Source organism: Martes martes (genome assembly GCF_963455335.1).
Source record: "Martes martes genome assembly, chromosome: X".
NCBI lineage: Eukaryota > Metazoa > Chordata > Mammalia > Carnivora > Mustelidae > Martes > Martes martes.
The window spans coordinates 71,888,991-71,912,703 of NC_137897.1; the positions used below are offsets into that span (position 1 = coordinate 71,888,991).

The 23,713-nt window shown below is 34.1% G+C and overlaps 1 protein-coding gene across 2 annotated transcripts in view; it reads left to right on the forward strand.

Moving 5' to 3' along the window:
- The window catches only part of DIAPH2 (diaphanous related formin 2), a 1,022,518-nt gene that overhangs the window by 71,120 nt on the left and 927,685 nt on the right, over positions 1-23,713 (forward strand). The window contains exons 4-5 of one of the 2 annotated variants that reach the window (XM_080794733.1): positions 3,812-3,916; positions 9,127-9,147. In XM_080794733.1, coding sequence (XP_080650859.1) covers positions 3,812-3,916; positions 9,127-9,147 — 126 coding nt within the window. The remainder of the gene's footprint in view (positions 1-3,811; positions 3,917-9,126; positions 9,148-23,713) is intronic. The other variant, XM_080794734.1, reaches the window with a different exon arrangement.

Below are 23,713 nucleotides of genomic sequence, written 5' to 3' on the forward strand. Positions count from 1 at the left end.
TGTAAGTTATATGACTGCAGCCTATATAGATAATGTTAACTGGATCTTTTGAAAACATGAGGTAGTTATTTAATGCCAGTTAGAATTGGCCAACTTTAATTATGGAGCAAATTCTTGATAATTTTATTAGAGTTTTAGAAATGTTTATATCTTTCTAGTTCATAGAAGGTAGAGGAGTTATGGAATGTTTAGAAAAGATAATTAAACAAATGCTATAAAATCAAAACTATAATCATTATTTATGCTAGGGCATATTTTTAGGTACTAGCATATCATTGGTTCATTCCATTCAGGGGTACAGTTTCCCTCAACATGGAAGTGAAAGAGTATTTGAATAATTACTGAGAAGCACAAGGAAGAAGGCAAGCATTTGATGGTGATGTCAAGTTCAGATTTTAAAAGAGCACGTGGAAAATACAGCTTTAAACTGGGATTAAGACATATTACAGAAATAGAAACAGAATATAGAGCATACATAGAAATTTATAGCAAATTTATAGAAAGAAAGAACAAGTAGTTTCTCTTAAAGGGAAGAACAAATGAAAAAATGTAAAAGGTTGACATTTACTTCTCATAATGCACAATAGGAAAAATAGTGGAAAAGTTAAAAAATATTTTTGGAATATAAGGAGAAAGTTTTCAAAATTATACTGTCACCATTTAAAAATTTATGAGTGGAGAGAGGAAAAATGAGAGGGGATGGGAAAAGGTGAGTGAGAGAGAATGAATGCATGAATGAATTAATGAATGAATATGAAAATGAATAGGCAGCTGGTATGACTTTTAGCCTCATGTGACTCTATTCTCATATGGCTCCTCCGTAATAACTTTAAGAATATGGTGTTTATTTGCTGAAGAAGTGAATTTATCTTTAATGGGGACATTGCATCATGGCTTGTATGGAAGGAGAAAAAATGGTTTTGTGTTTACAAATATGGCTTTGAAAATATAAGTGGTCAGTTATTTAGACTTCAGACAACATTTTTTGAAACTACAAAATACTATATTCTTCTCATGTATTGTAGAAGTAGTTACACTGAAAGCTTGCTTTTGTGTTTTGAGTACTGTGAGAACTAGTTAGAAGAGTTTCATATTCAGTTACATTGTATTGAATTAATATTGACTTATGAGTATTGCTCTGTTTAGTTTAATGATTATATTATAAGGTTGGAGTTAATGATTTGGAAATATTAGCTGCCTAATTAGCAGTATGCATCTTATTTCTGTAAGAATAAAATGAGTCATTATGGTCTCTTTTATTCATATGAATGGTATCTATTCCTGGTCAACCTATATGGCAAATTTATAAGAATAAAAAATGTCAGTAGCTGTAAAACAAATTAAAATATTTAGAGAAAAGCTCCTAAACACCACATTGGTTCCACAAATATTTATTAAATGCTTAGTCATTCCAGGAATTATGGTCTTTACTGGGAGAATGAAAATAAAAAAAAAAAGACCCAGTTTCTGCCTTCAAGTTAGCTTAGAGTTTAGGGGAGATGGATTTATCAGATAGTTTTAGTTTAAGTGCTGTAATATATGAATTAATATGGAATAATAGAATGCAGATAGTAATTTCTAAGTAAGATGTTTCCGGGGGAACTCTGAAGATAAATTGGAAGGATTAAGAGTTGACTAGATAAGGATTTGGGTGGGCTTAGTGGAATAAGATGGGGTGAGAGTTATTAGAGAGAGAGGGTGGTGAAGATGATAGCATTCTAGGCAGAGAGAACAGCATTATGAACAAAGTAATGGAAACGTGTAATAGCATAGAGTATGTAGGAAAACTAGAAACAATCTTGCATTATTATTATTATTTATTAAAGCATTCTTTGAAGGCTAGTTAATATATACCAGGCTTAATGTGCATGATCACACTAAGATTTTTCTCAGCCTATAAGACCCAGATCCTGGTAAAGACATCTTTGATCGTTCCATCTATCCTCTGTGTTCCCACAGCATCATATACATGCCTCTGTTATAGTGGTTTGCATGTATGTTTTTCCTACTAGACCATGAATTACTTATTTTTATTTATTTAACAAAGATTCATGCGATGGTATTTATCAGTACTTCATTCTTTATGACTGAATATTCCATTGTCTGGACATACCACATTTGTTTATCCATTCATCACTTCATGGGCATTTAGGATTATTTCCACTCTTTGATGCTACTGCTATCAGCATTCATGTACAAATTTTTGTGTGGACATATGTCTTCATTATTTTTGACTGTAAGCTGGGTCATGTGGCAACTTTATGTGTAACTTTTTTTTTTAAGATTTTATTTTTTTATTTATTTGACAGAGAGAGAAATCACAAGTAGGCAGAGAAGCAGGCAGAGAGGAAGAAGCAGGCTCCCCGCTGAGCAGAGAGCCCGATGTGGGGCTCGATCCCAGGACCCTGAGATCATGACCTGAGCCGAAGGCAGAGGCTCAATCCACTGAGCCACCCAGGCGGCCCTATGTGTAACTTTTTGAGAAACTGCTAGACTGTTTTCTGGAGTGGCTGTATCATTTCATGTTCTCATCAGCAATGTGTGAGGGTTCCAGTTTCTCCATATCCTCCCCAATGTTTGTTATCATTTTTTTGTGTCCTAGCCATCCTAATGGGAGTGAGATGTGGTATCTCATTGTGGTTTTGATTTGCATTTCTCTAATGAATAATGGTGTCGAACATCATGTGCTTACCAGCCATTTGTATATCTTCTTCAGAGAAATATCTGTTCAAATCATTTCTCCATTAGTATTTGGGTATTTTTTTTTATTGATTTGTGAGAGTTCTTTATATATACTGGATACAAGTCCTTTATCAGACGTGATTTGGAAACATTTTCACCCATTCTGTAAGTTGTCTTTTCATTTGATGTAGCTTTTTTAAAAAGATTTATTTGAGAATGAGTGTGAGTCAGGGGAGGGACAGAGGGAAAGAAAATCTCAAGCGGACTCCCTGCTGAGTACAGAGCCTGCTGTGGGGCTTGATCTCATGACTCTGAGATCATGACCTGAGCTGTAATTGAGGAGTTGGATGCTCAGTGACTGAGCTACCCAGTGCTCCTAATGTTGCTTTTTGAGTTATCGTCACTTCCAGGTTGGTTTTGTGACCCCTCATGAGTGTCTTAATATGTTGTAAGGGTTAATATGAGGTTAAGAATGAAGAAAAGTAATTGGTCTAGTGAAAATTTACATGTGTGTATATTACATAATAAAAGAAGATTCATAGCCAAATTAAAACTTACTGAACCTCAAAACTATATTCTTGTAACTGAATATTTTTTCCTCCAGTGAGTAGTTTTTGTCATCCCAACACAGCTGCTTATATTTTTGATTTTTTGTTTTTGCTTCCCAAATCCAACAACTCAATAATTTTTCTTCAGTGATATATTATAGATACGTATTTCCTGTTAGTTTACAATATCAGATTTGTTCTTCTAGATAATAGTGATCCCGAGGGAGAATATGCCAAACATTAAAGTATTTATTTTTGTTGTCAGGGTAAATTAATATCTGTGCTAATGTTATCTAGTGTATGCTACAAAACTGCCAATTCTGTGGAATAGCTTAAAAATATTTTTTCTTTCTGCTCATTAGTTGATCAGGTAGAGATATGAACCATGAATACATGGTAAAATTTATACAATGTTATGGTACCCAGAGTGAAAAATAATAGTGAAGGATCCACCAAAATGATCATTTTTGTTAGTTACAGTATGACTTAATATTTTAAAAGAGAATATTAATATTTATTAATCACTTTTGAAACTGAAGCAGAAATTTGTTAATGCTCACAATAGATTTTCTTTCTAACAGGAAGACATGAACCTTAATGAAGACCGTAAAGCTCCTTTACGAAACAAAGATTTTACCACCAAGCGTGAGATGGTTGTCCAGTACATATCTGCTACTGCCAAATCTGTAAGTAGTGACACTTTCCCGGCACTACCATAATGAGTTCAGCATTACCTGCTCAAAAATAAACCTCAGATCTTCAAGTTCTTGTCTTACTGTACTCATAGCCTATTCAGAAAAAACTTATACATGTGTTTTTTACACATTTAGTATGTATTTAAAAACTGCTTATAATTAGAGAGACTTCCATTATTTTAAGTAATACAGACGAAGGATAGAAGGCTCTTGAGTTAATCCATTGAGTTTTGGGGCAGTGGTTTTGTGTGTATCTTAAAAATTCACAGCAATTTGTAGGTATTCCATTAAATATACTGTTTGTTATATGAAAATTTTGAATTTTGAGGGAGAAGACAAGAACATATGCTAGTCACAAGTTTAGTTTCCATTAAAGCTTTATGTCTGGTTTCTCCTTGCATGAAATTTTTTGCAATATTTTTAATATGCTGTTTTAGTTATTTTTCATTGTTTTATGTGATGCTAACTGTATAAACTACCTCATAATTGTTATTATACAGCTTAATAAAAAAAGGGTGCTTAATAGGAAGGAGTTTAATGAAATCTGTGTGTTTCAAAAGACTTGAACGTAGAGTTCTGTGGAAAGACTTGTTTTCAGCAGGAAAAACTTCAGTGTTTTAATGGGATATATGGCTTTGCTTACTACTTCCTAAGGTGCTTCCAGAAATAGACTTCAGGTTTGATTTCTTTTTGCAAGAAAAGAAATATATTTTTGAAATGATGAAATGTATTTTTTAGATTTCTGTAAGGAAAAAGCTTTATATAACTAGACTTCATAAAATCACTATGTATATATATTTGTGTGTAGACACATATACACATACCATACACACACACACACACGCACATACACAAACGCATTGATTTTATGTGTATGGTATGTATATTATGTGCATGTATATAAATAATACACACACATGAATTTACATGTAAAAAATTCATACTTTAAATTTAAAAAGTTGACCAGTAAAGAAAATAGTTCCTCTTTGGAAAATATGTTCTAAAATTATTTGGCTATCCTATTACTGCTACTTCAATACAGTAATTACAGTGGCAATTACTGATGCATTTTGCCCCAAATTCTACAATTGTATTGATTTCATATTGTAGTTTAAACAAGCTAAATCTGAACGCTGAACTATTTAAACATAACACATTCCAGCTCTGCCAGAGCAGAGCAACAGCATGTTTTTTAATTTGCTTCTGGTATCCAAGGGCAGGAATATATTTCAAGTGATAAGTGAAATTTGCCATGAGAGTTGTTTTGAATAGAATTTGGTGATGCATAGAGTTTTACTTTGAAATTGTGATGAATTTCTTCTCATTTTTGCACTCAAGTTACTGTTAATAGTAAAATGCTTTAGGAAATGTAGGGTATACATTTAGTGTTATTTTTCAAATACCTAAAGGAAAGTACACTAGTAAATCTATATAACTAAATCTGAATGCAAAGTACAGATAATATATGAGTAATCATATGGTGTTTTTTAGTGATAAGATTTTATTAGTGTTTCTGGCTCATTTGTTTTTGTTTATGCAAGTGGGACTGAATATAATGAAGATTATACAAAGCTCTTATTCTTTAACCTTTTGATTTTTACTCTGTGTAGAACTTGTTTTTATTTATTCTCATATTGTTTTCTCTTCAGCTGACCAGATATATACATTTATGTTATATACTCATTTTTCACATTAAAATGCTAAAATTTATGTAAATGTTGGATGAGCTCTCTTGAATTGCTTTATTTGAAAGATGGAAGTTGAATGTTTCTCAAAAGACATGGAAATTCTCTTTCAGGTATTAGCCTCAAAATCAGTACTATAACTATTTAGTATATGACTCTTGTTTGTTTCATTAAGCATACATATGAGCACCTGACATGTATGATACCTATTGCTCTTTTCATTAGAGTTTTAAGATTATACATTTTATTTGATAATATTTTTGCATGGACCAAATGTTACAATGAAAGAAAGCCTGTTGATAAATATGTTTTAAAGCTTTCTTACCTTGGGGAGACATTAATTAGTACTGTGTTTTCTGTTGTTAAAGCCAAGAAAATTCATTATGTACTTTCCTTTTGAAGGTGAGAGGGATGCCATTCAGTGACAAGCAGTCCACTTATCTTTGACCTCTTCATGATCATTATAATAATATTTGTTTAATATATGGCTGTTTACCTATGTATAACAAGGTTTCCGTCCTGCTATCTTTCAGTAGGGTTTAGACATGCTTTGTATATCTTCTGCTATTTTGCTTACTTTTTCATTATATTTATCCACTGAATAAAAATGATCCTTTGTTGGGGCACCTGGTTGGCTCAGTCGGTTAAACCTCTGACTCTTTGTTGTGGTTGAGGTCATGATATTAGGGTGGTGAGACTGAACCTGGCATCCAGCTCCACACTCAGTGTGGAGTCTGCTTGAGAGTCTCTCTTCCTCACGCCCTCCCCTGACTCGCTCATGCATATGCTCTCTTTGAAATAAATAAATCTTAAAAAAATGTTTCTTGTATGGTGACTAACATAACATTAATAAAAAAAAGTTTCTTCATTTAAAGTAGATAATGATTGTATCACTTCTTTATGAAAATGCTTTATAAGTAGTCAAAACTTTAATCTTGAAGTAAAAACAAAGTTAAGGGCTAGTGTTCCTGATGGATAATGTTTTATAGTCACATATAAAATATGTGAGAATTATAGTTTGTTTAAACATAAATTGTACATTTCTCCCTTTAACACCTATATTAGTCATTTTGCATAGAATTGAAAACAAAATAGGAACTCAAGAGAAAATGTCCATCATTCTCCTGGGTTTCTGGGTAAAGACAGTAAAGCAAGATGAAACTGATATGTAGGTATTTGCTCAAAACCTGTTTCTAAAACAGACAAGTCTTTTGTTATATAATTAACTTGGCTAAAATAATCATGGAATAAAAATATATAGGAAATTAAAAGATAATGATGAAAAACTATTGCTTAGTTTTTTCTTGTTGAAGTTCCATAATAGAGAATATTAAATTGTGTGAACATTAAAGGAAAAAGTAGCTTGAATAACTCTGTCAGTGATGAATGAATTTCAAATAAGGGAGTGGAGAAGAGTCATTTGCTCATTACAGCAAGTGTGGTTATGGACCTGACCTATAGTAGTTGATACATGTGAATAATTTGGCCACAAATAATCTGGAAGAATTTATATTTTCAAAACACCAGCATATATTTTGAGTAATGGAAAACCAAGATTTGTTACTATTGCAGACGTTGTCATACCCATTCATAATCCTGAAAGAGGCACAGTATATCAGTGATTTAGCAGATCTTGTATGTTCTAGCTTAACAACCTATATAGACATACATGAGGATAAATTAGTCACTGAAATCCTAACGGTTTGCCAAAAGCCAATGTCTTTATTAGAATATTAAGAAACTAGTTTATTTCTAACTTAAATCACAATCTTTGAGGTTGGGATTTTAAAATATGTAAAGTTAACATTTTTAAGACAAATGACACATTGGTAAGTATCACTGATTAAAAAAAATCTCAATAAGAAATAATTTAAAATAGTGACAACAAATACATCTGTAAAGTTAATAGATTGTCCCCTATAATAAGCAGTTGAAAGTTACAGTACGTCTTTGTGTATACATGTATTACAGTTTTGCTTTTGCCATCAGCAGATATTTTCTTTCTCAGGTGAAACAGCTGAAGTCAAACATTACCAGACCTGTTCCTTTTAGCTTCCCTTGGCCAGTCTAATCTGTTCATTGTATGAGCTTTAGCTAAATGGAATCATTTTGCAATCATAATGAATTAATAATGGGCTATATTTTGGTTGTTTCACTGAGTATAGAACTGCTTTAATTAAGACAGGCTTGTGTTCTTGTTTTAGTCTCATGTCTGTGCTAAATAAACAAGGGACAAATAAGACCTCTGTCTTTTTGGTTGAGAAATAGTTTAGGTCGATAGCATATCTTTCAATTCAGAAGACTGTTAATGGCACCAAAGAGGCTTTTATTCAACTAAATAATCACTGCCTATAAATAGTCTGTTGAACGAATATTTAAGAAAGCTGCTTCTCTGTTTGGAGATTCATGGATTCCTCTGAAATAATTTGCTTGGCAGTTGTCAATATCTTTTTGTGTCTTGTGGTATCCTGTTTAATTTAGGATTCTTCCTGGCATTTCAGTATTTTATTTTTCTTTTTAAAGTACTAGCTGGAAAAAAAGTACTAGCTGGAAAATAGAACACATACTGATAATAGTGGCTGTCAGTTATTATCTAACTAGCTGCATTAATTCTTTTTTGGACATTGCTTGATATTTAACTATAAGAATTTCATAACAACAATTTGATTTATAATTGGGTTTTGGCATTAAATTATCTTAGAACTGTGATTTCACTTCTTGCTTTCTTAAACACAATTCAGCTTCTCAGAAATTCTGTTATCTCTTAACTATTAGGAAAGCTCAATCAAAGTTTCAGGTTTTGAACTCTTTCCTCCCTATGAATATATACATGTTTATACATATAACTGCTTCTTTGTCTTCATGTTATATTATATTATCTCATCTTATAATACAAATGCTAGGATAACCTAGAAAACTAGAATCACAAGCAATCTATCTTCTTTATAATTTTCAAGTATAATATAAAACAGTATTAAAAACCTTAAAATAATTATATAAAATATTCCAGTTTTCAACTTGCAATTCACAATGTGTATGACTTTAAATGCACCATTTATATTCTAAGATGCCTTATTTCATCCGTAATATTGTATTTGTTACAACGAGGAAAGAAAAACATTGGAAAAAATTCAGTTTTCTACTGCTAATATTTTTGAGTGGCTGTGAGGCTGATAAAATATCTGATGCCTGGTTACACTTAATTTTACATTACTTAAGATTTAGATCATAGTATATAAGCCCATGACAGTACATTTAAAAAACAATCCTCAAACAATAATACTGTTTTATTTGGTAATTCTTATTCTGCAGACTTTACATGTTTTTGAATATGGTAGAAATTAATATTGGTGTATTTGTTTTAGCCTCTAGATCTAAAGTGTTGAAAGTATACATAGGTTTAGCTATTTACTAATTTACTAAACGCTTAACTTCTGTGAAAACTTCAGAGTACTAATACTGTTGCTATTCTTTTTTTTTATACCATAACCACTCTCCGTTGACCACTGCATGCAGATAGTTGGAAGTAAAGTTATGGTGAGTACAAAAGATGTGTTTTACCCTTAGGTATGAATTTGTGCTTTTGGGAATTGAGTGATTTTGCTTATATTATTTTATATGTTTGGTTTTTCTTTTGGAGTATATTTTACCAAAGTAGCAAAATGATTAAGATCAGGTGATGAGAATTTAGCTATGGAAACTATTTTTCCTGTGGTTTTTGGAAATGTTTAGAATTGGAATATGCTTCTATATTTTGTTTTAGAAAGTTTTACTTATTTTTTTTAGAGCTGTACCTGTGTTTATGATTTTATGATTCAGTTCTTATGATTCTGATGAAATTGGATGTTTTTACGTCAGTGTCTTAGGATGGCAGGGAGAGACTCCTCTAATAGGTTGGTTTATGTTGGCAGTGATTCTTATTAAGGTATCTTACTTGGATTTTAGTGTCATTGAGCACATAGTATAATGAAAACAGCCTTTGATGTGCAGTCATGAGGTCTAGGTCTTTGTCTTTGTTAGATGGTACTAATTGGCTGTGTGACTTTGGACAAGTCATGTAATTTCTTTGAAGTTCAGATATTAAATTGATAAATTGAAGTGATTGGTATACATTATTTTTTAAGGTTCTTTCTATTGTTGTCTTTTAGAGATTTTTTTAAAGATTATGTATTTTAGAGAGATTTTTTTTAAGATTATTTATTTTAGAGAGAGAGTACATTACTGGAAGGAGGGGCAGAGGGAGAGGGAGAGAGAGAAACCTAAGCAGACACTGCGCTGACTGCAGAGTCTGGCACTGGGCTTGATCCCAGGACCTTGGGATCATGACCTGAGTGAGGCCTGTGTAATTGAGACGTATTTGTGAATACCTTGTCTTCATGACTAAACAGTCTGTATTTAGAGAACAGGGCAGAAAATATTATCTTTAACATTATTAAGTACCATAGTATTCAGAATAGTGAATGTGTATAATACTTGTTTTGCTTTTAAAAGTTGAGTTAGTCTTTTTTTTTCCTCTTTTAATTTATGTGACATCCATGGACAAAAAGCCATCAATCTTTTGGGAGTAATTTCAAACATCAGCAAGTATTTCATTGGTGCTTATGTGCCAAGAACAGTGTTAGGTTCATTGATGACTGGAAAATAAGGATAAGATCTTACAGTTTTACTAATATATGAGGAAAGAATCAGTCCTTAAGTTGTGCATGCTGATTGTGTTTTAGGAATTCATAAGCAGGAGAGAGAAGTAGGTGTAGAGTAATTAGAGAGAACTCCATGCAAGTTTCTGGACTTAAACTGGGCTTTTAAGAATTCTTAATTTTGATGGCTGGGATTTGATAAGGGAGATGAGACAACAAAGAAGCTCTAAGATTGTGAAAATAATACTCAATCCAAAGGCCTAGAGAAAGAACCAAACGGGCGCCTGGGTGGCTCAGTGGTTTAAAGCCTCTACCTTCGGCTCAGGTCATGATACCAGGGTCCTGGGATTGAGCCCTGCATCGGGCTCTCTGCTCGGCAGGGAGCCTGCTTCCTCCTCTCTCTGCCTGCTTCTCTGCCTACTTGTGATCTCTGTCTGTCAAATAAATAAATAAAATCTAAAACAAAAACAAAAGAAAGAACCAAACTGTGTGGGAAGGGAGCGGAGAAATGGCAAGCAAGAGATGAAGTTGATTGTTGTTAGAACAAAGAGTGTATATTAGAAAGCTTGAAAAATCAAATTGAAAGAGGATCTTGGAAGTCCAATTAGAAGATTAGAAGTTAGTTTGAACAGGAAAGCGACTTGAGGAAAGCAGAGTTTAAGAAAAACAAATTTGATACTAGTATAGGTAGGCTGGATTAGGCCAATGGTTCTCAAATTAGAAAGTCTATAAAAATGCGAGTTTTGTCCCTCATGGGGTCTAGGATAGGGCCAAGATATCTGTATATTTATCAATCACCACAGGAGATCCTCAAGAGGTAGGCTGAAGAGCATACTTTGAGGAATACTAGATTAGGATGAAGAGAGATTTGTTTCCAGGGCTACCTAGGAGACTTTTGTGTGAATCAGGGAGGACCTGTACTAAACTGGGGCTAGATGTGGGAGGGTGGGGTTAAATAGGGTTTTGGCCTATAAGGGAATCTTGAGCTTATTTTAATGTGAGCTGAAGCTAGCCTAGTCTCTGCATGGCTTTTGCCAGAGCTGGTGAAATAGTACAATTTCTCCATATTCTGAAGTTGTCTTATTATTTCTCTTAGATAAGTCTCAATTCTGTCCCCTAATTACTCATACTGTTGCTTCTTTAGTTTAGACTCATCATTAAACACATCTGTAATTGCTGTAACCCCCTAAGTAGTCTCCTGGTATCCACTCTCTCACCCTGGCCATGCATGTTCTACACTGTTAAACAGATCATGCTGATTTCTCCACTTAAAACTTTCAAATGGCTTCCTATTGCCCTTTGCAATCTTATCCCTGCTCCTTTTTCTAATTTCATCTCCATCTCCATTCTTACATGTGCCTCTCCTCTGTTTGTACAGGAACACTTGACAATTCCTTAACATCCTACTCTTTAATACCTCTAAATCAAGCACATTCTCTTTCTTTGAGCTAGAATGCCCTTCTTTAAGGTACCTAGAAAGCTCCTAAATATCCATCAGGATTAAGCATCATGTCAATCTTAGGAGAATTTGTCTTAGATAACTCCTTCCTTTCCATAGCACCACCGTATAGCCTTAGTATAATATTGAACGTATTTTAATAAATAAATCGTTTACATGTCTTTCTTCCCCAGTAGCTCATTTACATAAAATACTAGGTCTAATGTAAGAGAGAGGTAAACATTGGCCGTATAGGTACAAGTGGCAGGCTAACAGGCTATATATATGGTTCATGGAAAAGTTTCATCTTGTCTGAGAGTGTTTTTGAACGACAATGTACTTAGATGGATATTATGATTGATCTTCAATATAAACTGTTTTACACCAATGTTTTATCTATGACCTGCTTCTCACATTGGAATTTGCATCACATATCCTGCAATAAAGGGAGGAAACTATGGGTATCAGGTTCTAGAGGAAAATGATGAGGGATTAGTTCTAGAGTTTAGGTGGGAGGGGTGCCTTAAGGGGGAAGGTTTTTCTTTGTTGTTTTTTGAGACTAGAGTGAGGAGTGAGAAAACAGTCATTAAAATCACTCTGGTGGAAAGTCAGGTACAAAAGGGCTTATTTTTCATGGTCTCATTAGTCTTCAAAAGATGAGAAGTGTGTGTTCATTGATAAAAATGGCAGATAAGAATTTCATAAAAGTGTTCCAGAGAGAATGCATTGTAGAAATAACCACTTTAATTATCATGGTTGCCTAGATATTATATATGTTGGTCAAAAAATAAGTCATATAAAAATCAGGTTGAAATTAGAAAGATCGAATATGTAATAAACTAAGTCTGCATGACCCTATCTTTTCTTTTGCCTCTCTGCTGTTGATTAGAAGCAGAAATGGGGGCATTTGAAGCCCTCCCAGTCTTTAACTACTGTCAGCCTTACTTTTCATTATTTTCCTTTATAAATTTGCTTTAAAAATCAGACTGGAAAACTGCCTGTTGTTACCTGAACATAACCACCCCCTCAGCCTCATGCAGTCTTTCTTCGGACTTTGCTCATTCTAGGATCTCTTTTTGGCATAGAATTTTTTTTTTTTTTTTTGATCAACATTCTGCCCATTCTCTATAGCCCTCCCTGAAGCCTGTCCTGATTGCCATCCCTGAGTCATCCCCCTCAATTTCTATCTAGTAATTTATATGAGCTTATAAATAAAGTGCTTGTGTAGCACTTTATTTTTAACTTTCTTAAAGAATCACTTTCTGCTTTATCTTATACTTTCTATTATGTGTTCGTTAAGGGCTTCTGTTATAATATTCCTAGATTATTTTAGTTTACAGTAATGTATATCCTTGAATAATACTATCACCCTGTGGATCTGTCTTTTTATGTCCACAGTATAGAGCTTATGAAGGGATGTAAATTTCCGTAGAGGTCATGGGTTTAGAGATAGATAGACCTGGGTTCAGATTCCTACTCTGCTATATGCTATATAGCTGTGTGTCCTTAGATGATTACTTAACCTCTCTAGTCCCCAGTCTCCCCATCTAAACAAGAGGATAAAAATACTAAATTCAGGGAGATTTTGAAGTTTATGTTTATATTTAATGCATTTAATGTACAAAGAAGCTTGCAAGTAGTAGGCCTAAATTACATTTTTTGCTAAATGTATTCAGTTCTATTAAATACTTGGTATGAAGAACATAAAAACATGAAGATTACATGGTAAAATGAGATAAAACTATGAGCAGCCTTTTTTTTTTTTTGGTAAGTATTCAAGATGTGTGCTGTTTGATAGGATTTATTCTGTATCAAGAATGTTGAGAAAGGGGGCACCTGGGTGGCTCAGTGGATTAAAGCCTCTGCCTTCGGCTCGGGTCATGGTCCCAGGGTCCTGGGATCGAGCCCCGCATCGGGCTCCCTGCTCAGTGGGGAGCCTGTCCTCCTCTCTCTCTCTCTGCCTGCCTCTCTGCCTACTTGTAATCTGTCTGTCAAACAAACAAAAAATAAAATAAAATAAAAAGAATGTTGAGGAAGATTCAATTAGATGGAAAAAGGAGAATGCTTTGCTGTTTATTGGAAGCTATGTGCTATGTAGTATAGATTATTATTGGGCTTAAAAAAATAAACTCAAATATGGTCTCAATATAATATTGACAAGATATAGAAAATGGCTAAAATGATTGAGTTGATTTCATTGTAAGCCAGGAATAATTTACCCACAGGTGGAAAAATCACTATTCTGTGGGTAAAAAAGTAAGAATGACATGATTATGTATGATAATTGGAAAACAGAATTATAATGACCAGACCTTATAATGTTAAATATAAGTAAATTTAGTAACATAAATAGTTGAGTGCTTAGGGCAATAGTAGGGTGTTTATGGAACAGTGTCTGTTTAGGGATGAGAAAGACCTGAATTTGAACCCATGATTCACCACTTATTCATTCCCTGTGATCTTGTTAACCTCTCTAACCACAGTTTCATTTTTTTCTTTTTAACGAAAAGTTACTGGACTCATATTACATGCCAGGTGCTTGAATGATGAACCATACATATATATTCCTCATGGAGCTTACATTCTAGCTGGGGAGACAGACAATGACACATCAAATTTAATGGCAAGTGGTGGTTAAGTGCTGTGAAAAAAAAAAAAAGTTAAATGAGAAAGCTCAGAGTGATCAGGCATGTGTGATTTTAGATAGGTGAGCTCTCTGTGCAGTGACAAATGAGCAGAGACATTAATGAAATTGGGGAGAGCCATGTAAATATTTAGGGAAGAACTTTACAGGCAGAGAGAACATCGAGAGTCATGGCTTAGAGGCAGGAGAGTGCATTCAGTATGTGAAGAATAGTAAAGAGGCTATTGTGGTTGGAGTGGGGTTCAATAACGGGAGGTATGGGCATATTTAATGACCAACCGCAAGAGCTAGTTTAAAGTCACTAAAAACATAGGTTAAGGGTAGTAGTGGGTTGCTCATTTGGAAAGGTAGGTTAAGGTCATTTTAGGAGAGATATGCTAAGGAGTTACACTTTAATAGAGAGGAATCCTGGAAAGTTTTGAGCAGTGGAATGGCACAATCTGAGCTGTATTTGGGGAAGATTAATTGAGCAATATAAATAAGAGAGATTAGAAACTAGGGCAGGGAGATGAAGCTGGGGGTTATTGAAGTAGTTTAAATAATAGAACCCTTAACTGGAGAATGGTTAAGAGGAACTAAATGGAGAGTATAGATGAGTGATTATGGAAGTAAAATTAATTAGTCTCAGCAAATGATTGAAAAGGGCAGAGAAGATATTTGTAACAATAATGACTGAAATTTTAAGCATGGGTGACTGAAATGGTAGTAATTTGAGATCATAGAGAAATCAGGAGCAAGACTAAATTTGGAGTAAAAAATGATGAGTTCAGTTAGATATGTTAAGGAGAAACTAGTAAGATCACAAAAACAGGAATAAAATTATCACCACACAGGAACATTTCTTTAGCACTTGTAGAACTAAGAGTAGCATTTTATAATTTGGTTCACGGTTTTAAACTCCTACTTTTACTATTTTAAATGTACCCTCTGTACTTTGTTGCTGAACATATGTTTATCATTCTAACAACATTTACCTGTTTATAGACTGAAGCCTCAATAACTGTATTAGGCAGTTAAAGCTATGCATACTTCTAGGTGATTCAGTGTACCCAGATAGAATAGAGCTAATCATTTTAGTGGCTTGTAGTACTGCTTACCAGATAAGCCATTTTACATAATTAATATGTTACTTTTGTACCTTTTGCGATGTTTCTGAATAATCTGAGTCAAAAGGACAACCCCATCATAGGTGAAGGTTAGGAACAGTTGTATCTTTGTTTGCCCGAATTGGGGCATGGAGGCCCTGACTGAATGAATATTGTAGGACCTTTTTCACAACATAGAGCCAGATAAATTTGTTTCCTCATGCTAGTGAGGAAGGTGATACTGAATGAAAGTTCCTGTTAAAATACAAACTTACGGTCAGGCTCAAAGTAATATATTCATAATGCTTTTGATGTATTCCTTACTATAATTCCTAATACTATAATTCCTAGTAATCATAATATCCATAAAATACCACTAATCCTGACAGTATGTACTTGTGGGCTAGCTTTTAAGCTGCTATTGAATTATTAAATTGAAATTTTGTTTACTAGTTGAATAGTGTCTTAATGATTACTTCATGTAATGTTTTACTTGTGTCAGGCTGATTATTTGAATGTATCCTATGAAAAAAGATCAAATCTTTGTGGGTTTTTAAAAATAATTGTATAGTCCAGAAGGGGGAGACAAAACATTAATTATTGGAGCTTGAAGTAGCTGCTTCATGATAAAACATGGCTTTCTTACACTCTAATTTGTGTTTTTTTTTTTTCTTATGGGCTTAGAAATCTTAGGGAAGTTGCTACTATAAAACATTTAGTTTAATGGGGGTGACGATTTTGTTAAAAATCTCAATTCAGTTGGAATAAAAATAATCAATGCAATTATTTTTAACTAGTGTATATAAAGTAGAAAAACTCATTTGGTAATCAGATGAAAATAAGACCTGAGACTGTTTAATGATGGTATATTATAAGCGATCTTTTCAGAATAGCATGAGCACTATTAAAGTTTCAATTTAGGTCTTTTCTAATTTCACATTCATTGTTACGTTCAGTGAATAGCTATTTTCCCATTTCTTTATGTTTTAACAGTGCAAGCCAGCTTGTGTGTTATACTTGTTTTGGATAGGAATATCCATATATGTTTTGAAAAGTTTATTATTAAAATCTCCATTCATTTTTAGAACAGTTTTTATCAATCCCTTCCCTTCCACTGCATTGTCACAAGTTATATTATCTCATCATGGCAGATTAAATTTGTTTAAGGAATGCTAAGATAACATAGATTATAAAATATTAGTAAGTCTTTATGCCTTGGGCATTTGGAAACATCTAAGTGTGAATATTGACTTTATGTTTAGACATACATTTTGTAAGTTGATTACATTAATATTTATGAGTATGGGGTGGTTATGTTTTATAATATATCCTGATACTGGAAACAAGAACATAAACTTTTCTTTTAGGATTCTGCACTGCAAATTTATTTTCTGTGTATTTTAATTGCAATCATGGTAGAAATTTCTGTTGATGACATTTCTTTGTGTATATAGTCAGGTAAAATAATACATTTAAAATATGCTTGATATGACATTTTAAGCACCTGTAGTGATTGAGGGATAGTACAAGATGGCAGCATAAGAAGATCCTGAACTCAGTCTCTTCCCACATACCACATTGAAAGGTACAAAAAGAACAGTTCCCTCAGAAAAAGACCTAAAAACTAGCTGGAAGCTCCTTCAAAACACAGCAGACTGAACACCATGAGTCATTCTGTGAAAAAGTCCTATTTACTTGTGTTGGAGCTTTAGTTTGAGGGTCAGATTTTAGGTTTGCTACATGTCTATAGGCTGTGGAGCTGCTCTCAGGGAACAAAGTCTGGGGGAAGCCATCTTTCTATTCTCCTTTAGCCTCACTACAGCTCACTGGTACCTCCCAGAAAAGTGCTTATACATGCCTCTGAAGCCCCGGGTTTTGCAACTGTTGCTCTAGGGGATACCTCCAAATTGCCTGGGCTGGAGGTCAGCAGGGTTTATGATTATGGTCCTAGAGGACTGTATATATTTATACACTTTAAAAGCTGCTACCTGATGGTCTGGATTCCAGGTAGTCTGATTCTAGGTGCTGACTGAGATCACTTCTGGAATGCTGACAGGTACTGGCACATCCTCAGCACTGAGACCTATTAAGAATAAATCAGGCTACTGAGACAACCACAAAGGTTTGATAAACAACCAAGAGCTATGGCAAGGTTTAAAGATTGGATTAATCTCTTATATGGGGACCCCCTCAAAACTGGAAGAGGTAGTTGTTTTGCTTAATACATAGAAACAGAGATTTAAGCAAAATGAGAAAACAGAGGAATATGTCGCAAGTACAAGAACAGTTAAAACCTTAGAAAAAGAGTCTTAATGAAAGGTAATGAGTAATTTACCTGATGAAGAGTTCAAAGAAAAGGTCATACACCTGAATAGCTAGTTTAGGAAAAATTTGTTCCTAGACAGGAGCCAACCATTTTTACCTACTGCATCATACCAAAATTCTTGTCATGATGCTAATCTAGGTATGTAGACTGAGGGGTGAGATTCACATTTTTCTACATGTAAAGCAATTTCATAGGCAAATATTACTGATGATGATGTTGAGTAAGAAAAGTAACATTTTAGCCAATATTTTTTTCCATTCTTTAAGTAAATTTGAAACTTCTTGGGAAAAAATTATTTTGGAGGGATATTGTTATGCATATACATCTTGAAACTATTTGATTAGCTACTGTATGTTCTCTACTTTGTTGCTATTAATTGAGGGAATATAGTTATTAAAGGGAATTGGAACAAAAACTTACTAAAACGACAAAGTAAAGGGCATAAAGATGCTCATCAAACTTGGGAGAAGTTGAGATGAACACCATGAGAACTTCAACCAACAGACACAATATATAAGAAACTACCAAACAGAAGTCACAGAGCTGAAGAATACAATAGCTAAACTGAAAAATACACTGGAGGGGTTCAACAGCAGACTAGATTGAACAGAAGAAAGGACCAGTGATCTAGAAGACAGAGCAGTGGAACTAATTCAAACAGAATAGCAAAAAGAAAATAAATAATTTTAAAAAGCAAAGATAGCTTAAGGGACCCATAGAACAACATCAAGTGGAATATCATTTGCGTTATGGGGTCCCAGGAGGAGAAGAGAGAGAAAGGGCAGAAAACTTTTTTGAATACGTAATGGCTGCAAATATCCCTAACTAGAGGAGAAAACAGGCATTCAGATCCAGGAACCTTAGTGTTCCAAATAAGAAACTAGATAGATCCATGCAAAGGGACAGTACAATTAAAATGGCAAAAGTTAAAGAGAGAATCTTAAAGCAAGAGAAAATCAAATAGTTTAATATAAGAGAAATCCCACGAGAGTAGCAGGACATTTTTCTTGCAGGCCAAGGGAGTGAAATGGTATATTCAAAGTGCTGAAAGGGAAGAATTTCCAAACAAGTAATACCCTGTCTGACAAGGTGTTACAATTTAGATTATCTATATATGCAAAACCTAAAGGTTTTAACCACCAAACCAGCTTTATAAGAAATGTTAAAGAGACTTCTGTAAATTGGAAGGAAAGGGCATGAATTACTAATAAGAAAACATATGAAAGTACAAATCTCATTGGCAAAGGTAAATATAGAGTAAAGGTAGTATATTAGTCACTTATAAAATTAGTATGGAGGTTGAAAGACAAAAGTAAAAATAACTGGTTGAACTATAGTAATCAATTACAGATACACAAAATAAAAAAGGTGTAAAATGTGACATGAAAAACATAAAATGGGGAGGGGGGATTAAAAATGTTGAGTTTTAGGGTGCCTGGGTGGCTCAGTGGGTTGGGTCTCTGCCTTCAGCTCAGGTCATGATCTCAGGTTCCTGGGATTGAGGCCCGCCTCGGGCCCTCTGCTCAGCGGGGAGCCTGCTTTCTGCTCTCTCTCTGCCTGCCTTTCTGCCTACTTGTGATCTCTCTCTCTGTCAAATAAATAAAATCTTTTTAAAAAATGTGGAGTTTTAGAATACATTAAAACATAAGTTTCTGTCGTTGTAAAATAGACTGTTACATATATGGGCTTTTATAAGTGGGTCTCATTCTAACCACAAAGTAAAAATCTAGAGTAGATACACAGAAGTACATAAAAAAGGAATCTAAGCATAACACTAAAGAAAGTAATCAAACCATAAGGGAAGAGAACCAGAAACAGTGAACAAAATAGCAATAAATGTGTACTTATCAATAATGACTTTAAATGTAAATTATCTACATTCTCCAATAAAAAGACGTAGAATGTCTGAATGGATAAAAATGTAAGACCCATCTGTATCTTGCCTACAGGAGACTCACTTCAAATATAAAGACTTACACAGATGAAAGTGAAGGGATGGGAAAAGATGTTTCAGGCAAGTGGAAACTAAAAGAAAAATGGAGTAGCTATACTTTTTTTAGGCAAAATAAACTTTAAAACAGAGACTGTAGTAAAATACAAAGAAGGGCACTACATAATGATTAAGGAATCAATCCCACAAAAGGATATGATACTTGCAAATATTTATGTACCCAACATAGGATCACCTAAATATATAAAGGAGATATTAACAAATCTAAAAGGAGAAATTGGCAGCAATACAATAATAGTAGGGATATTAATACCCTATTTATGTGAACAGATAGATCATCTAGACAGAAAATCAATAAGGAAGTATTGGCCTTAATTGACACATTAGACAGATGAGCTTAATAGATACAAACAGATGTTTCATCCAAAAACAGAATATACATTTTTTTAAATGCACATGGAAAATTCTCCTGGATGGATCATAAGTTAGGCCACAAAACACATCTAAATAAATTTAATAAGATTGAAATACATCAACTGTCTTTATTGACCACCATGGTAGTATGAAATTAGATATCAATTACAAGAAGAAAACTGGAAAAAATCAACAAAAATGTGGAGATTAAAGAGCATCCTACTGAACAACCAGTGGGTAAACAAAAGAAATCAAAGGAGAAAAAAAAAAATACCTTGGTGACAAATGAAAATAAAAATACAACTTACTTTGGGATTCAGCAAAAAGCATTTCTTTTTTTTTTTTTTTTTTTTTTTTTTTTAAGATTTTATTTATTTATTTGACAGACAGATCACAAGTAGGCATAGAGGCAGGCAGAGAGAGAAGGGAGGAAGCAGGCTCCTTGCTGAGCAGAGAGCCCGATGCGGGGCTCGATCCCAGGACCCTGAGATCATGATCTGAGCTGAAGGCAGTGGCTTAACCCACTGAGCCACCCAGGCGCCCCAGCAAAAAGCATTTCTAAGAGGAAAGTTCCTAGAGATACTGGCATACCTCAAAAAACAAGTAAATCTCAACTTTCCATATAAAATCCATATAAAATCTAACTTTCCATATAAAAGAACTAGAGAAAGAACAAGTGACACCCAATGTTAGTAGAAAGAAGGAAATAGAAAAAAATCAGAGTGTACACAAAACAAACTGAGGATTGCCAGGGGGTAGGGAGGTATGGAGAAGGTGTTTGGGTTATGGACATTGGGGAAGGTTTGTGCTATGGTGAGTGCTGTGAAATATAAACCTGGAGATTCACAGACCTGTACCCCTGGGGCTAATAATATATTATATGTTAATAAAAAATTAAAAACAAAAACAAAAAATCAGAGTGTAAATAAATGAAATAATGACTAAAATGAAAATAGAGCAGTTAGATCAATGAAACTAATAGCTGGTTCTTTGAAAAGATAAATGAAATTGGCCAATATTTAGAATGATTCACCAATTGAAAAAGAAAGGACTTCAATAAATAAAATCAGAAATGAAAGTTGTTAACAGCTGATACTGCAGAAATACAATGGATCATAGGAGACTATCATGAACAATTCTATGTAAACAAACTAGATAACCTAGAAGAAATGCAATGTACAGTCTTCCAGAAACTGACTTATAAAGAAATAGAAAATCTGAATAGATCAATTACTAGTAAGAAGATTGAATCAGTAATCAAAAACCTACCAACAAAAAAGTCTAGGACCAGATGGCTTCATAGGTGAATTCTTCCAAACATGTAAAGAAGATTTAATACCTATCCTTCTCAAGCTTTTCCATAGAATTGAAGAGAAGGGAAAGCTTCCAAACTAATTTTAGTGAGGCCAGCAATATCCAGGTACCAAAACCAGTCAAAAGGATACCACAAAGAGAGAAAATTACAGTCCAGTATCCCCAGTGAACATAGATGCAAAAATCCTCAACCGAATACTAGCAAACCAAATTCAACAATACATCAAAAAGATAATATGCCATGATCAAGTGGTATTTATTTCAGGGATGGAAAGATGATTCATCATCCTCAAACCAATATGTGTGATATACCAGATTAACAAAGTGAAGGATAAAAATCACATGATCATAGCATTTAACATCCATTTATGATAAAAACTCATACCAAAGTGGGTATATAGGGAATGTACCTTAACATAATAAAGACTCTATATGACAGGTCCACAGCTAATTTCATACTTAATGGTGAAAAAGAAAGACTTTTCCTCTAACATCTTGAATAAGACAAGGATGTCCACTCTCTCTGCTTTTATTCAGTATAGCATTGGAAATCCTAGCAAGAGCAATTCGGCAAGAAACAGAAAAAGCATCCACATTGGAAAGGTAGAAATAAAACTGCAAATGACGTGCAGTACTTTGCAAATGACATGATTTTTATATTGAAAAACCTAAACACTCGACCAAAAAACTGTTAGAAGAAATAAATGAATTCAGTAACTTTGCTGGCTGTAAAGTTAATATACAAAAAATGTTGCATTTCTATACATTAACAACTAACTGTCAGAAAGAATTGAGAATACATTCCTATTTACAATTGCATCAAAAAGACGAAAATACCTAGGAATAAATTTAACCAGGAGGTGAAAGACCTGTTCATTGAATACTATAAGACATTTATGAAAGAAATTGAAGACACAGATAAATGGAAATATATTCCATGTTCATGGATTGAAAGAATATTGTTAAAATGTCCATCTTACCTAACAAAGGAATCTACAGATTCAGTATAATCCCTATCAAAATCCCAGTGATATTTTTCACAGAAATAGAACAAACAGTCCTAAAATTTGTATTGAATCACAAAATACCCCAAATAGCCAAAGCACTTTTGAGAAAGAACAAAGCTGGAAGCATCACACTACCTGATTTCAAACTTACTACAAAGCTATAGTAATCAAAGCAGTATGGCACTGGCATAAAAATAGGCACACAGATCAATGGAACAGATTAGAATTCTCAAATTCATGCAACTATGGTGAATTAATTTATGACAAAGGAGGCAAGAATATACAATGGGGGGCGCCTGGGTGGCTCAGTGGGTTAAAGCCTCTGCCTTCGGCTCAGGTCATGATCTCAGGGTCCTGGGATCGAGCCCCGCATCAGGCTCTCTGCTCAGCAGGGAGCCTGCTTCCTCCCTTCTCTCTCTCTGCCTGCCTCTCTGCCTGCCTCTGTGCCTACTTGTGATCTGTCTGTCAAATAAATAAAATCTTTAAAAAAAAAAAAAAGAATATACAATGGGGAAAGGGCAGTCACTTTAATAAATGGTGTTGGGTAAACTGGAGAGCCACATGCAAAGGAATCAGATTACTCTCTTACACTATACACAAAAATTAGTTCAGAATGGTTTAAAGACTAAAGATCTGAAGCTGTGAAACTCCTAGAAGAAGACAGACTTGGTAAACTCCTTGACATTGGCCCTGGTGATGATTTTTTGGATCTCACTCTTAAAAGCAAAGACAGTAAAAGTGAAATAAGTGGAACTACACCAAACTACGAAGCTTCTGCACAGCAAAGGAAACCATCAACAAAATGAAAAGGCAACCTAGATTTGGAGAAAATATTTGGAAATTATCTATCTGATAAGGGATTAATATTCAAAGTATATAAAGAACTTGGGCACCTGGGTGGCTCAGTGGGTTAAAGCCTCTGCCTTCGGCTCAGGTCATGATCTCAGGGTGCTGGGATCGAGCCCGCATCAGGCTCTCTGCTCAGCAGGGAGCCTGCTTCCTCCTCTCTCCCTGCCTGCTTCTCTGCCTACTAGTGATCTCTGTCTGTCAAATAAATAAAATCTTTAAAAAAAAAACACCCCACAAAATATATAAAGAACTCATACAACTTAATAACAAAAACAATCCTATTTAAAAAGTGGGCATAGGATCTGAATAGATATTTTCCAAAGAAGAGATAGGGATAGTGATAAGGATGTGAAAAGATGCTCAACATCACTAATCATCAGGGAAATGCAGTCAAAACTGCAGTGAGATATCATCTCATCTCACACCTGTTAGAATAGC